The sequence below is a fragment of the Ascaphus truei genome, chromosome 12 (assembly GCF_040206685.1).
Source record: "Ascaphus truei isolate aAscTru1 chromosome 12, aAscTru1.hap1, whole genome shotgun sequence".
NCBI classification, from domain to species: domain Eukaryota; kingdom Metazoa; phylum Chordata; class Amphibia; order Anura; family Ascaphidae; genus Ascaphus; species Ascaphus truei.
The window spans coordinates 27,611,603-27,627,406 of NC_134494.1; the positions used below are offsets into that span (position 1 = coordinate 27,611,603).

The 15,804-nt window shown below is 46.3% G+C and overlaps 1 protein-coding gene across 2 annotated transcripts in view; it reads right to left on the reverse strand.

Annotated features, from left to right (window-relative positions):
* Positions 1 to 649: 649 nt before the first annotated feature.
* LOC142464057 (uncharacterized) overlaps positions 650 to 15,804 on the reverse strand; it is a 28,995-nt gene continuing 13,840 nt past the window's right edge. For both annotated transcript variants that reach the window (XM_075567115.1, XM_075567116.1), the window contains exons 2-4: positions 11,667 to 11,748; positions 5,493 to 5,610; positions 650 to 2,941 (exon numbers count right to left, since the gene is read on the reverse strand). In XM_075567115.1, the coding sequence (XP_075423230.1) occupies positions 1,421 to 2,941; positions 5,493 to 5,585 (1,614 nt within the window). In that variant the 5' untranslated portion in view covers positions 5,586 to 5,610; positions 11,667 to 11,748 and the 3' untranslated portion in view covers positions 650 to 1,420. The remainder of the gene's footprint in view (positions 2,942 to 5,492; positions 5,611 to 11,666; positions 11,749 to 15,804) is intronic.

Below are 15,804 nucleotides of genomic sequence, written 5' to 3' on the forward strand. Positions count from 1 at the left end.
TTGTTTCAGCCCTGGTTCCTGTCCCTGCCCTTGTTTGGATTCCTTTGGCTTGAACTTGAACTCTGCTTTGGACCCTGACTACACTGCTCTCTCCTGCCCTTGAACCCTGGCTTTCGGACATCACTACGCTGCTATCTCCAACCCCTGAACTCTGGCACTTGGACATTACCCTCTGACCTCTGGCACCCCGGACTCAGCAAGTATTACGTTAACCCTTACTCTCCAGGCCCGGCAACGCTACGCCACACTACGGGCACGCCCTCACTGCTGTGGGTGCGTGTTATACCCTTACCCACCTCAGTACTGGGGACTGGCCAGGTCTGCGGGCATACAGGCGTTACAGCTCACTACTAATAGGACAATACGGACCTCATACAGAAGACGGACGATTCAGCTAACCCCAAAGAGAAACAAGCCACAGTACCTCCCTAGACTAGTAAAATGATGTCATTTTGGGACGAAGCAAATAGTACAAATACTAAGTATATCAGAGCAGTGAATAGAGTAAAGTGTCTAACTGTGAAGAGCATTATCAATGGCTGTTAATAAAGCTGTTTGTACTACAAAATTACTACTGTATTTGTGTAATATTTATTACAGTAGATACATTGACTTTGTAAGCATTATCTCAGTGAAAAAACACAAACAATTTGGTACAATGTATCTGTTTATTTGCAGCTTAAGATTAATTTAGTACAGAACCATCGTTTCGATCATTGGCTGTGAATTAAACAATTTATTGAACTGTATTTTCAAACAAGGGAACAGTTTAACATGGATTTTGCTAATGAAACAGCTCACACATTTAATAATGTTTCATTTTTTTATATATCATTAACATATGATTTACAACCCTAGGACTGCCTACATTTTTAAGTAAAAGATGAAACACTAATGTAACCTGACCACAACAGGTGATCTTGTAAGCAAAATGTTGAAATAATAACATTATTTAAAGGAGTAGTTCCCCCCTACTCTCTTATGCATATGTGTATATGTATGTATATATGTGTATATGTGTGTGTGTATATATATATATATATATAGTCTCCGGAGATGAACCACATTCATTTCAGCTGTGGGGACTGCTGGCTTCCTGTGATGCTTACCGGGGAAGTTGCCGCCAGTTCAGTCCCCTCCAGGTTTTAACCCTCCCGCATCAAGCGGGTGCCAATGGGAAGCTGCAATGTCATCTGTGTCGGCCTCCTATTTAAACTCCATGATAAAGCCTCCATGATAAACTGGCGGCACTTTCTCCAGTATGTATCTCAGGAAGCAGAGGAATACTGTTCAACTACAAAGACTCTATGCTTCCTAAACAGGTAGGGGGGGAAAAAAGGTGGGGGTGGGGGTGGGGAGAGAGAGAGCCCGGCTGCTTTAATGGAGCCAAACATAAGACACTTATTCTGATCCTCCCACTCTAACAGAGACGCTCCTTTTTTTCTCGAAGCCCAGGAACAGACTTCCTAACGCGTTTCTTGGTTTCTGGTTTTTGCTTCAATAAGGGTGTCATGTGAACTTTATCACTGGGCTCCCCCTTTCCTTTGAAAAAGTATGATGAATTGAGCAGTGCCTGCACGTATCTGCCTTCCGCATACCTGCGCAGTTGACTTAGACTGAGTTTTCCTCTGTCCTCCGACGTCGGTGGGGCGTTGGTGGTTCCAGGCTGATCTTCTAGTAATATAAGATCGTCACTGTCCAACTTTTCATCGGCACAGCCAGCTCTAATTCGGGTTGGCAAACTAAGGTCCAGTGGTTGCTCGGAACAACTCTCAAATACTTTGGTTTTATTCAAAAAGGACATTATTGCTAGATAGCTGAAAAGGTCGTCTGTCTGAGTTGCGGTCTCCATTAAAATGACTGAATTTTTAACAACTGATGTCAAGTGACACTGAGAAATATTAGACTGATTAGCACCCTGTCGTGAAAAAGTAGAGACTTGTGAAAACAACTGTACCACATCAGTGAGGCTATAATTTTTAATGCTTTCTAGGGTGCCTGCAACTTGCTCCTGGCCTAGAGGCGGAGACCCAGAGCTGTTACTGCTAGACACCTGTACAGGCAAAAATGACTTTTGGGTGATGAACAGGTCCTGACTGTGATCCGAATTACTGCACGCATCGTCCTGTTTTGGGCTATTTTCATTAGGGCTAACAACACTGACCTTATGCTCCAAAGGACTGGACGCTGCTTTGTTAAATGGTAAGCAAGACTGGGTGCCATTATTCGTGGCATTAGTCTTTATAGATGAGCTACCATCACCAATTTCTTCAGCAATGGATTCTACAGGTTGCACACTGGTAAAAGATTGCTTCTCGCTACAGTATAAAGTGGTCTCACGGGTAACATTCTTGCAGGGTTTTTTAGGCTCTGGGTTTTCCGTTGTATCTACATTATATTTTCTCTCTCCCTTCATTAATGCCTCTTTCTGAGAACGAACACACCCATTTAAACCTTCCAGATTTCTGAGGGATTTCTTTCCCTGGGCAGACTGACTATGAGTCAGGCTGTGATATACTCCAGGAAAGTTATCCGTAGCCAAATGTAGAATTTTATATTGTGCACTATGCTTTTTCTTGTGGCCCTTCTTTCTTTTGATCGGTAACGTGTCGGTGCTTTTGCACGGATCATTTGTTTTGCATTTTTTCTTCGGTGGACAACTTTGCATAAAATCACAGTGCTTCTTCTTCCTGTCTTTGGTTTTCTTTTTGAAGACAATGCTTTGGTTGGAATCTTTTAAGGGGATGGTATTTTCTCTTCCTTTGCAAAGCTCAGATAAAGTCTCAATTTCCATGTCTAATGTTTTCCCTTTTTTTCTATTCTTTTTTGATTTCTCTTTTCTTTGGCCTTTTTTGTCATACCTATTTTTAATACAATGAAGATGGTTTTCCAGTTGGCATAATAGCTCTAGATCATCCCCCTCTAGTTCATCTTCAATGAGCTTTAAAAATAAAAACAGGGGGGGGGGGGGGAAAGCATTACATCATATAACAATATGTTGTCATATTCTTGGAAATGGCATTTGTTTTAATTCAGTCACATGGCATTAGTAAACTAAAATAAGTAATATGGTGTACATTTTGGTTTATAGAACAAGTACTTTCTGCTAGTTAACTATTAATGCACTTCAGATTTCATCTATTAAAAGAAAATACCGTATTTCCTCGATTGTCAGACGCATCATCGATTTAGCACTTAATTTTTTTTACCCCCTCCTTACTTACCAGGTTTACTGGCGGCAACAGGAGAGGTCAGTCAGCGGATGAATGAAGTTGGCGGCAGGAGAGGTCCATGTAAGTGGAGGAATGCAGTTAAGACAGAGGGCGTGCGCCGGTGGCAGGAGAAGACCCTCAGACCGGAGCAGGAGAAGAGCGGCATAGGAGAACGGCTGGGGAGGAGCACGCTGTAACACCGGAAGCCAGACACAAGAACCGGCATCTGACTTTCGGTGTTACAGCGTGCTCCTCCCCAGCCATTCTCCTATGTCGCTCTTCTCCTGCTCCGGTCTGAGGTCTGATGGTCTTCTCCTACCGCAGCCACTACCACACGCCCGCTGTTTTAACTGCATTCCTCCACTAACATGGACCTCTCCTGCTACCGCCGGTAAACCTGGTGAGAAGCAGGGGGACAAATAACACTTTTTGTCCTTTTTTTTTTTTAAACTTCGATTCTAAGACGCACCCCGATTTCACACGTGAAAAATTGGGGAAAAGGTGCGTCTTAGAAGCGGGGGAAAGAGTGGCTCAGTGAGTAAAGACACCGACTGGCACTGAGAGTTTGAAGCAGGGGAAACTGGTTCAATTCCTGGTGTCAGCTCCTTGTGACCTTGGGCAAGTCACTTTATCTCCCTGTGCCTCAGGCACCAAAAAACATTGATTGTAAGCTCCACGGGCCAGGGACCTGTGCTTGCAAACTGTCTCTCTAAAGCGCTACGTAAAACTAGCAGCGCTATACAAGAAAATGCTATTATTAAATAGGTTAGCTGTAAATGAATAGACTTTAGAGCAGGAGTGGCCAACTCCAGTCCTCAAGGGCCACCAGGAGGTCACGTTGTAAGGATATGCTTGCTTCAGCACAGGTGGCTCAATCAGTGCTGAAGCAGAGATATCCTGAAAACCTGACCTGTTGGTGGCCCTTGAGGGCTGGTGTTGGCCACCCCTCTTTAGAGGATTCATATCAAGGGTCACACAAACACTATGGGATAAAGCAGCATAGCTCACAAATAGCCATACATATTCAAATATTATGTTTAGTTGATGGTTAGAGATTACATGTCATGCAACGTCCCTCTGTGTCAATGTAATAAGGTGCTCTGTTTGCATCCGGGAGTCATCTAGCGCAGTTATACGCAATCTTTCCAGCGTGCGCCCCCCCCCCCCTCCCTTACCTCCTCTGCAGCGTCAAATGACGCTGCGGGGTCACATGACTCTGCGGCGTCATTTGACGCGTCACCGAAGAGAAGGTAAGTTAAGTTGCAGAGGCCTCCTGCAATCCCTGTGCAACCGCCCCTCTCCCCCCGCCCCCCTGAACAATCTTGCGCGCACCCCAGTTTGTGCACCGCTGATCTAGCGAGTGGAGTTAGGAGCAGTTAAAGAAGAAACTGCCCAATGCAATAGTGCAATGGGACCTGTGAAAGAATATTACTTTTCCTTTTTGTGTCAATTAAATGAAACAGAAACAGTGAATAAACAGGATCCCCCCCCAAAAAAATATATAAGTGTAGCGCTCTACTCACAACGGTCTATTAGCTCAATTTCCAAATATAGTGGAACAGCGTATTCTCCACTGTTCCAAAAGAAATGAAAATTGATCTACAAGACTGTTGTAAGTAGAGCTCTCTACACTTATATTTTTTGGGGGGGAAACCCTGTTTTTTCACTCTTTTTAATACCTATTATGTTGGCCACAGATACAGGTTTTTTCCTTCTTTGGAAATTTTGGCCCTAATTTTTCTTATCTAATTAAAATCGACCTGAGCCCTCTGTGCTTCTGAGATCAGTGTCAAATGGAACATTTTAGAGACGGAGATAACAAGCTTCCTACGTTTGGCACACGATGATGAGAAAGTTTGTGCATCCCGTCATTGAAAAAATTGTTTCATCTCGATACTTATCTCAGTAATTGAACAAAAAAGGCTCACCGGTGCTGTGATTTTGCACTAGCCTTGCAGGTGGGAGGCTGCTATAACCAACCTGGGTAAATATGTTGTACTGCCACAGTGCTGGGCTACATATTTTACTGCAATTATCCATTGCCTTTCTGACACAGAAATAATCAGTAGAGCACAAACAAGCACAGTGGGGGTTATTTATTAAACTGTGACATTGCCAATTGGGGCACTATCGCATGGGAACTCTTATTGACTTTAATGAATAAACCCTAAATGAGAACCAATGAGTCAAGTTTGAAAACATAGAAAACTATAAATATCTTGCATTAGGTTCCACACTAAAGTGAATTCTGTGAACACGTACAAATGATAAAATAAATACCTTTCGTATTTGCAAAGCTTCAGGTTCCCCCAAAGATGTAGATGAGGAGACATGACGCAGATTTTTTTTCTGTTCCGTTTTCTTTGGAGCCATTGAAGTTGAAAAATAAAACACCACACTAAAAAATTAAAACAAAGAGGGTTTTTTTTTTTTATAGATCTTAAGTAATTTCATGGTATGAAGTGTTATTTTCAGTCATGCGAATGAACACAATGCATTTTGTTTACTCTTTGAAATCTAATTGTAGTAATACGTTCAACCAGTTACTAAATATTGTACGTATGTATGTCTTTATTTATATAGCGCCGTTAATGTACATAGTGCTTCACAGTAGTAATACACGTGACAATCATATTAATAACAAGTAATACAAATAACATAACATGGGAGTAAGTGCATCAGACATAAAAGTAACATTAAGGAAGAGGAGTCCCTGCCCCGAGGAGCTTACAATCTAATTGGTAGGTTGGAAGAACGTACAGAGACAGTAGGAGGACATTCTGGTAAGTGCATCTGCAAGGGGCCAAGCTTTAGGCCTCGCCCAGGGTGAAGGGAAGAGCGGAGTGGGTGGGCTGATGCTCATGAGCAGTGACGTCACCTGCATGTAAACAGGAGACCAATCTTGTCCTGCTATAGGAAATTTGCGAGCGCGCGCGGGGGGGGGGGTGCGCGCGTGTCAGTGGGACGGGTGGGGGGCGTGTCAGTGGGACGGGGCATCTATTGCAGTAACATATACATCTTTATTATATATTTGTGAGAGCACTGTATGCATCTCCTGTGTCCCTAGGGGACTCTCACCCCCACCACCCACAGAGCACTGAGCGGCTCTCCCCTCACCCGGCACTCACCCCCCCCCCCACCCACACACACAGAGCACTGAGCGGCTCTCTCCCCCCCGGGCGCTCACCCCCCCCCCCCGGCTCACCCCCCCCACCCACACACACAGAGCACTGAGCGGCTCTCCCCCCCCCCCCCCCCACACACACAGAGCACTGAGCGGCTCACCCCCCCCTCCCCCCCACCCACACACACAGAGCACTGAGCGGCTCTCCCCCCCCCCCGGCGCTCCCTCCCCCACCCACACACACACAGAGCACTGAGCGGCTCTCCCCTCACCCGGCGCTCCCCGTCCCAGAGGCCTCTCCTCCGGCTGTCTCCGCCTCTCCTCCGCGAGAGGCACAGCACCTCCTCACCGGAGCGTCTCAGCCTCTCCGCTGAGGAGCCCGAGGTGGAGGAGGAGCGCGGCCGGTACCCGTAGGAACAGGAGCGCGGCCGTGTGCAAGGTGAGGAAACGCAGGGGAATGGGTTATTTAACGCGTCCCTGACTCCCCCTGCCCTTTGCCCCCCCTGCCCCTGTGTGAGTGCACATTCTGCTCTACCACTCTATTAATTCCCACTTATACAGTATTACACTATTTTTGGTTTTCATCTGTTCCATTGAGAGTATCCTGTTACCGGTGACCCTGTACAACACTGCGAGCCCTATCGTTGGAGACGGTGTGCAATGCCGGAGGTATCGTGTTCACGGAGAACCTGCAACATCAGTGTGGTTAAACTTAGTAACCGAAATGCCCGCTTGACTGCAAAAAATGTGAGTGCAATACCTTCTTTGCTCAAATTGTACTATACAATATTACACTATTGTGTGTCTTTTCCCTTTTTTATATACTCTGATGAGATTGTGCCCATTTGGAACCCTTTTTCCTCAACGACTCAAGTGGCCTTGAACGAACTCATTTATTATCCGGTGCGGCACCCATCAAAGAAACCCACATTTCTGGACTATAGCGTATCCTTTTTAATTCACAGTTTTTATGCGCTTGTTTCTTTCCCTTCGTCAGCATAGAGGTCATATTGGAACTCAAGAGATGTGATTAGGTCACCTAGAGAGTGTACAGAGAAAAGAAGAGAGGTCCCAGGACAGAGCCCTGGGGTACCCCCACAGAGAGACCGATAGAGGAGGAGGAGGTGTTAGCAGAAGAGACACTGAAAGTACGATGGGAGAGGTAAGAGGAGATCCAGGATAGAACTTTGTTATGAATACCAAGAGTATGGAGAATGTGAAGGAGGAGAGGGTGATCCACGGTATCAAATGCTGCAGAGAGATCAAGTAATATGAGCAGAGTGTAATGACCTCTGTCTTTGGCAGCATGGAGGTCATTAGTTATTTTAATGAGGGCTGTTTCAGTGGAGTGAGCAGTGTGGAAGCCAGGTTGTAGAGGGTCTAGGAGAGAATAGGTGGTGAGAAAATGGAGCCGGCGAGAGCATACAAGATGTTCAAGGATTTTAGAGGCAAAAGGCAGGAGGGAGACATGTTGATAGTTAGAAAGACAGGTAGGGTCAAGCTTGCTGTTTTTTAGTAATGGTATGACTGTTGCATGTTTGAAGGAGGAGGGAAAGATACCCGAGTATAGGGAGGAGTTAAAAATATGTGTGAGTGAAGGGATTATAGTAGGAGCAAGAGGTTTTAGGAGATGGGAGGGAATGGGGTCAAGAGGGCAAGTGGAAGAGGGAGAAGAGATCAACAGTGACACATCCTCCTCTGTGACAGCGGAAAAAGAGTCAAGGATGGCAGGAGGAGAGTTAGGAAGCGGTGATGGATGGGAGGCGGAAACAGAGAGGTTGTTCTGATGTATGGATTCCACCTTTTCCTTAAAATAGTCAGCAAAGTCCTGAGGTGAGATGGATGAAGAAGAGGCAGCTGAGGGTGGTCTGAGTAGGAAGTCAAAGACAGAGAAGAGTCGGCGTGGGTTAGACTTGTGCATATTGATTAGTGGAGAAAAGTAGGTTTGCATAGCTTGAGAGGGCAAAGTTGAACCAGGATAGAATACATTTGTAGTGAAGGAAGTCTGCGAGTCGTTCAGAGGAACGTGTGCAGGAACGCAGCATGCGAGTGTGGGAATTTAGCCAGGGTCTGGGGTTACAAGGGTGAGAACGGCAGAGAGAAAGCAGGGCATGTAGATCAAGGGAGGAAGACAGGGCAGAGTTGTAGTTCCTGACCAGGTTGTCAAGGTCTGGAGCAGAACTGAGAGATGACAGGGAGGAGCGTAAAGTGGACTCAAAGGCTGGTAGGTTAATAGAGCGCAGGTTTCTGCAGAACCGAGGGGTAGATGGAGGTGGAGAAGCGAGAGAGAGAGAATGAGATGAGGTGATGGTCAGAGAGAGGAAAAGTGGAAATGGAGAAATCGGAGAAAAGTTTTTTTGTGAAAACCAGGTCTAGGTAGTGGCCATCCTTGTGGGTGCTGGCTGCAGTTCACTGTTGAAGGCCAAATGAAGAGGTTAGAGAGAGAAAGTGGGAAGCCCAAGGGAGAGAGTGGTCATCAATGTGGCAGTTGAAGTCCCCAAGGGGACGAACAGGGAGTCTGAGGAGAGAAAGAAAGAGAGCCAGGATTCAACGTGAGAGAGAAAGGCAGAAGGGGGATGAGTAGAGGTAGGTGGGTGATAGATGACCGCCACATGGACAGGAGAGCAGAGAAGATCTGGACATTGTGAGCCTCAAAAGGAGGGAAAAGCAAAGAGGGAGGAAAAGGAAGGATACGGTAACGACAGACAGAGGAGGAGCCCCACACCTCCACCCCTGCCATCAGGGCGTGGAATGTGGGAGAAAGAAAGGCCACCATAAGAGAGGGCAGCTTCCAGAGCAGAGTCAGACTGAGTGAGCCAGGTCTCAGTTATAGCAAATAGGAGCAGAGAGTGAGAGAGAAAGAAGTTATGCAGAGAGGAACTTGTTAGAGAGGGAGCGAGCATGCCAAAGGGCACAGGAGAAAGGGAGAGAGGGTGGCAAGGGATGGGTATGAGGTTAAAGGTGCTGGCACCAGAAGGAGTAGAAGTTAAGTATGAGAGCATGTAGAAATAATAATCTGTGTGGGGGAGGGGAGAGAGAGTGTGTTTGGGGGGAGAGAGAGTGTGTGTGTCTGTGTGGGGGAGGGGAGAGAGAGTGTGTGTGTGGGCGGGGGGGGGGAGTGAGAGAGAAAGTGTTTGTGTGTCTCTGTGGGGGAAAGAGTGTCTGTGTGGTGGAGGGAGGGGGGAAAGAGTGTCTGTGTGTGAGAGGGGGAGAGTGTGTCTGTGTGGGGGAGGGGAGAGAGAGTGTGTGTGTGGGCGGGGGGGGAGTGAGAGAGAAAGTGTTTGTGTGTCTCTGTGGGGGAAAGAGTGTCTGTGTGGTGGAGGGAGGGGGGGAAAGAGTGTCTGTGTCTGAGAGGGGGAGAGTGTGTGTGTCTGTGTGAGAGGGGGAGAGGGTGTGTCTATGTGAGAGGGGGAGAGTGTGTGTCTGTGTGAGAGGGGGAGAGTGTGTGTCTGTGTGTGTGAGGGGGAGAGTGTGTCTGTGTGTGAGAGGGGGAGAGTGTGTGTCTGTGTGTGAGAGGGGGAGAGTGTGTGTGAGAGGGGGAGTGTGTGTGTGAGAGAGGGGGAGAGTGTGTGTGAGTGAGGGTGTGTGTGGGGGGAGAGTGTGTGTGTGCGTGGGGGGGAGTGAGAGAGTGTGTGTGTCAGAGGGGGAGAGAAAGTGTGTGTGGAGGGGGAGAGAGAGGGGGAGTGTGTGTGTGGGGGGAGGGGCAGTGAGAGAGTGTGTGTGGGGGGGAGAGAAAGTGTGTGTGTGGTGGGGGAGAGAGAGGGGGAGTGTGTGTGTGGGGGGACGGGGAATGAGAGTGTGTGTGGGTGGGGAGAGAAAGTGTGTGTGTTGTGGGGGGGAGATTGTGTGTGTGTTGTGGGGGGGAGATTGTGTGTGTGTTGGGGGGAGAGAGGATGTGTGGGGGGGAAAGAGAGTGTGTGTGTTTGTGTGGGGGAGCGAGTGTCTGTGTCTGTATGGGGAGGGGGAGAGAGTGTGTGTCTGTGTGTGTGGAGGAGAGGAGGAGTGTGTATGTGTGTGAGAGAGAGAGGGAGTGTGTGTGTGTGTGTGTGTGTGTGTGTGTGAGAGAGAGAGAGGGGGAAAGTGTGAGTGTGTGCGTGAGAGAGAGAGTGTGTGTGTGAGAGGGGGAGAGTGTGTGTCTGTGTGAGAGGGGAAGTGTGTGTGTGTGTGTGTGTGTGTGTGTGTGTGTGTGTGGGGGGGGTGGGGGAGAGTGTGTGTGGGGGGAGGAGAGAGAGTGTGTGTGGGGGAGAGGGGGAGTGTGTGTGTGGGGGGGGGGGCTGGGGGAAGAGTGTGTGGAGGGGAGGGGGAGTGAGAACGTGTGTGGGGGGGGGGAGATAGTGTGGGGAGAGGGGGAGTGTGTGTGTGTGTCTTTATTTCGTGAGTTTGTGTGACCACAAACAATTAAAACAAACAAAACCCAATGTCAAATAATTTAAATAAAAAATACTAAAGGGCCCCTGGGCTGTGACCAAATCGCCTCCGGTGCTCCACCGCCATAACTACTGACCGCAGAGCTAGTTGCCGCAGATCATCACGCCATCACCGCCTCTCCCAGCCGGGCACCTCCTCCGCCGCAGCATGTCCTCAGCACCTCTCCCTGCCAAATGGCACCTCCGCAGCATGTCCTTAGCGCCTCCACCCGCAGCATGTCCTTAGCGCCTCTCCCTGCCGCAGGGCGCCTCCACCCGCTGCATGTCCTTAGCACCTCTTCCTGCCACAGGGCGCCTCCACCCGCTGCATGTCCTTAGCGCCACTCCCTGACGCAGGGTGACTCCGCCCGCAGCATGTCCTTAGCGCCTCTCCCTGCCGCAGGGTGACTCCGCCCGCAGCATGTCCTTAGCGCCTCTCCTTGCCGCAGGGCGCCTTTGCCGTTCTGACGTGCAGGATGGCCACGAGCCGCAGGAAATTTTAAAATTGGTCCTGCCTGTTGGCCGCGTCGCTGAGTGTCCTGTGCGTCAGAGGTACCCTGTGGCTGGGAGAGGCACTGAGGATATGCTGCAGCAGAGGTGCCCGGCTTGGATGAGGAGCTGGCGGCGAGGTGACCTGCGGTCAGTAGTTATGGAGGTAGAGCACTGTTGGTGATTTGGTCGCAGCCAAATGGCCCATTCCACCCCTGGAGTGCCCGGGCCCTGTGATGCACCAGGTAACAAGGACACTGAACGGATTAATGAACTCCACATAATGAAGATTAGGAGAAGAGTTTGAGATTCCGGGAAGGGGCAGCTGTCCCCTTTTGTCCCCCAGAGCGGACCAGAGTCAAATTGGAACTTCATCAAGGGACAAACAGAGAGGGAAAAAGGACAGACAGTACACTATCCCAAAGTAACACTCACAATTCGTAGAATAGCCAAATCACTTTTTTTTAACTTCATCCAGGGGGTCATAAGTTTAAAATGAAGTTGTGTGGAGTAGTTTCTGCAGAGGAAAGATACATTACATAAAAATGGATACTGTTGCACATGTATCAGCTACAGGCCATGCTTACTAAGCAGTACTATTTCATAACACATGGTTCTCAACCCCCCCCCTCACCCCGCCCCTCCCCAGGACCAACAGCCACACCAGGTTTTAGGACTAACCAGTGTCAGCCTTTGACTTTGATAAATAACTGCTGGAGTAATTTGGCCATAGACTCCTGGATGCAAAACTAATTTCAATTGAAAATTATGTATAAACAATTGATTTCTTGGAAACTAATTGAAAGAGTGCATTGCATAAAAAAATGCATTAAAAAAATAATCAGTTTCTCACCTAAAATCATAAGTGAAGAGTCAAGAGACTAAAAAATCCCAAAAACCCCAAATCTGAAGCAGAATCCCAGGATCACTGATCACAATGTTTTGTCCTTATATTCAATGATTTGGAAGTAATGAAGGATAGGTACGGGTGAGAGGTGAGTCAATTTTATATACGTAGATCTGGTGACCGTGTTCCCTCTGCTGTACTATATATTCAGTCCAGCAATGATCCAGAAAAAAACAGGGTATACAGCAAACACTGAGCATTGAAAGGGGATGAGGGGGGAATATAAGCGAATTAGGTCACAGTCCAGTGAAGACAGGGATCAGACAGGAAAAGTTGATGACAGGTAATTTATTCACAAAGATTGAACAAGCGCCCTTGTGCGTGAAACATGTCAGAGGACTACCTTTGGCAACTCAATGTTGCTATTGGTTCCGTTTTGTGAATAAATTACCTGTCATCAACATTTCCTGTCTGATCCCCGTTTTTTGCTATTGGAGCAGTGCTTTCCATGTTCCTGTTCTCCAGGTCTTCTAAAATCATAAGTGGCATACGTTTTTATATTTGGCGCACATTTTCGTATACTTTGAAAAGTGTCATGTTCATACATACGAATTGCATTAAAATAGTTTGCGTCTCCCTGCATTTGTCCTTTACGACAATAAATCTTGAAAATGTTGATGCCTTTATTGGCGCACAAATGTCTTGCCTACTTGAAATTTAATATAACATATTTATTACGTGTGCGCCTAAGGCCGAGTACAGGGTGGCTGCTACGCGCGTACGTCCGTCGCAATTTTGTGTTGTTCGGTGGGAGTATTCAAACTGAAAATTCCACTGGCGGCAAAGTGCAGCGTTGACGCTACTACACTTTGTCGCTACAACCAGAAATGATATTTGGGACGGCAGTTGCGTCACGTGAGCTGCTTCAGCGAACCAGCTCCGTGACACATTCGCCCCGCCCCCAAACGCCGCGACCCAACTCCTGCAGCCTGGGCACAGATCACCGGGCTGCAGGAGCACGCGGGGGAGGCATGCACGGACGCAAGTGTCCGTAGCAGCCACCCTGAACTTGGCCTAAGATGATACCGGATCTCCGCCTCCAGTGCCACACCCCCTTCCGGCAATCACAATCACATGACAGCTTCTCCAAAGCAGTCATGTGATCGCTCCATCACTGATGATGGAACGGAAGGGGAGGAGTCAGCTCGACAGCGTCACAGGAGCGCAGAACTTGATCGCCCCTAGAAATATGATGTCATGGAGTGTCACCCCATGATGTATAAGTTGCATCCAAAAGGGTTACACTGAGTGCTGTTCTTTTTAGCCTAATTTTGTATCCAGGAGACTGTGATAAATAACCCTCTATCTTTTTGCATTTAATGCACCAAAGCTGAGGGGAGCTAGTTATCTCTCTGCTGCAAAACCAAAGGCAAAAGAGCAGTTAAAAAAATATATCAGATTTGTCAAAGAAAAATATCCCAATTAGAGAAATTATGTTTTTTTTTTTTTATATATACATTTGGTGATGTATTGTGCACCAGTATTACATTTGGGAATCTTATTGTACAGTAAGTTTATGGAACAAGAACTTCTGCCTGCAAATCCTATTCACTGCAGGGAAGAAAGAAATAATACATTATTACATTGGGCATACAAACACAGCTACACCATTATATAATAAAATTCACCCCTTTTCCCTCTACTATTGCAACTGGCAGCACTTTGCCTTGTATGTAACCCCAATGTTGCTAGATCACTTTGCAAAGCAACCTACCAAAGGGGTCATTATTAATAGGTGCCCACCAAAGGGGTCATTATTAATAGGTGCCCACCAAAGGGGTCATTATTAACTGGTAGCCCTGTCTCCCTCACACTGACCATTAGCTTCCCGTGTCACAGAAGTGCATGAAATGCAGTCCATTGCAATTATAGTTAATGCAATTAAATATGTTACCCTTATTATAAGTAGCACACCCCAAAGATGACACAGAAGCATTGTTTGCTACAGGGCGGTGCAACCAGGCACTGCAGAATAAAATGCAGCTTGATAATAACACTGGGCTCGCCGGGTTAAGTTAAGTAAGTGCTGAGCGTGCATTACCTGCTGCTTTCAGGCGCGCAAATGCACCGCGGAGCTGGGCGCAGCACCAGGCAGGTCTCGCGCTCACACTGACTGCACGCGCACTGGGGCTCCGGGGTGCCGGTGACGTCAGACAGAGCCCAGACCCTGCAAGGCGTTGCAAGCATTGGCGGGGTCAGGAGCGGGGTGGGGGAGGTCAAGGGCAGGTCGGGGGGTGGGGGAGTGGACAGAGCTTTATATGCACAAATTAACCACGATCTCTGCTGGAAGGGCATCTGAAGTATCGATGTACTGTAGTCCCGTCATTGGGGAAAAAAATGAATACATGTGTGTGTGTGTGTGTGTGTGTGTGTGTGTGTGTGTGTGTGTGTGTGTGTGTGTGTGTGTGTGTGTGTGTGTGTGTGTGTGTGTGTGTGTGTGTGTGTGTGTGTGTGTGTGTGTGTGTGTGTGTGTGTGTATATATAATTATGTGCAGTGATTAATCCTATCACTACATCACTACTGGAATTAGTAGAAAACTATTGGTGTGCATGTGCAACAGATGTATTTTTTTATATACATGCTATCTTGAAATGTATACAGTATACTGTACACACTTGCATGCATATCACAGTACACATGCCTATGACTACACAATGGATCTATTTTAAATTGATGCACTCACTCCCACATCCATGACACATTATATATATATATATATATATATATATATATATATATATATATATATATATATATATATATATATATATATAATATTTAATTAAAAGGTTTATTTAAATAAAATGTAAAACACTGGTTTTACAAAAAATAAACTATAAACCATAAATATACATTTTAAAAATGAAGCCAATCACTTCGATTTAACACCGTAAAGATGTCATGCCCATTGGTACTGTTTACTCTGGTCCTAAGGTGAAATTACCTCTTTATGCCTGTAGAAGTGATGTGCGTAAAATAGAGTACATTTCTGGAAATATATTTCCTGTTTTTCTTTTTTTTTACAAAAGGCGGGGGGTAAGGGAGTGATCGACTAAACCATACTAAATGTGTATTAGTGTAATAATAATAATAATACAATTGATAATGAAAGGTAGGTGCAACTGTGAACTGAAGTGAATCAGAAAAAACGAGGGGTACAATGGTTTGTACACCAAAAGAAATTCACTTAAATGCACACTTACCAAAATTTAAAATCTAGCCTTTAATAATCAATCCTTAAAACATATATTACCAATATATAAATGTGAAAACATATAAAAATAGATTAAATAAATATCTAGTGCAACCAAACAGTCTTAATATATGTGCTCAATGCTGGAAAGTAAAAGACTGCACGGATGCTTATCAGCCTGAGTGAGCAAGAAAGCCCACTACCACATTGATCAGCCTAATGAATAATAACCTTCATAAGGGTGGTTAGCTCAAAGTCATAAGCAGAACCTAGACTTTGGTTGCACTAGATATTTATTTAATCTATTTTTATATGTTTTCACATTTATATATTGGTAATATATGTTTTAAGGATTGATTATTAAAGGCTAGATTTTAAATTTTGGTAAGTGTGCATTTAAGTGAATTTCTTTTGGTGTACAAACCATTGTACCCCTCGTTTTTTCTGATTTTCTTTTTTTTTGGTTTACACT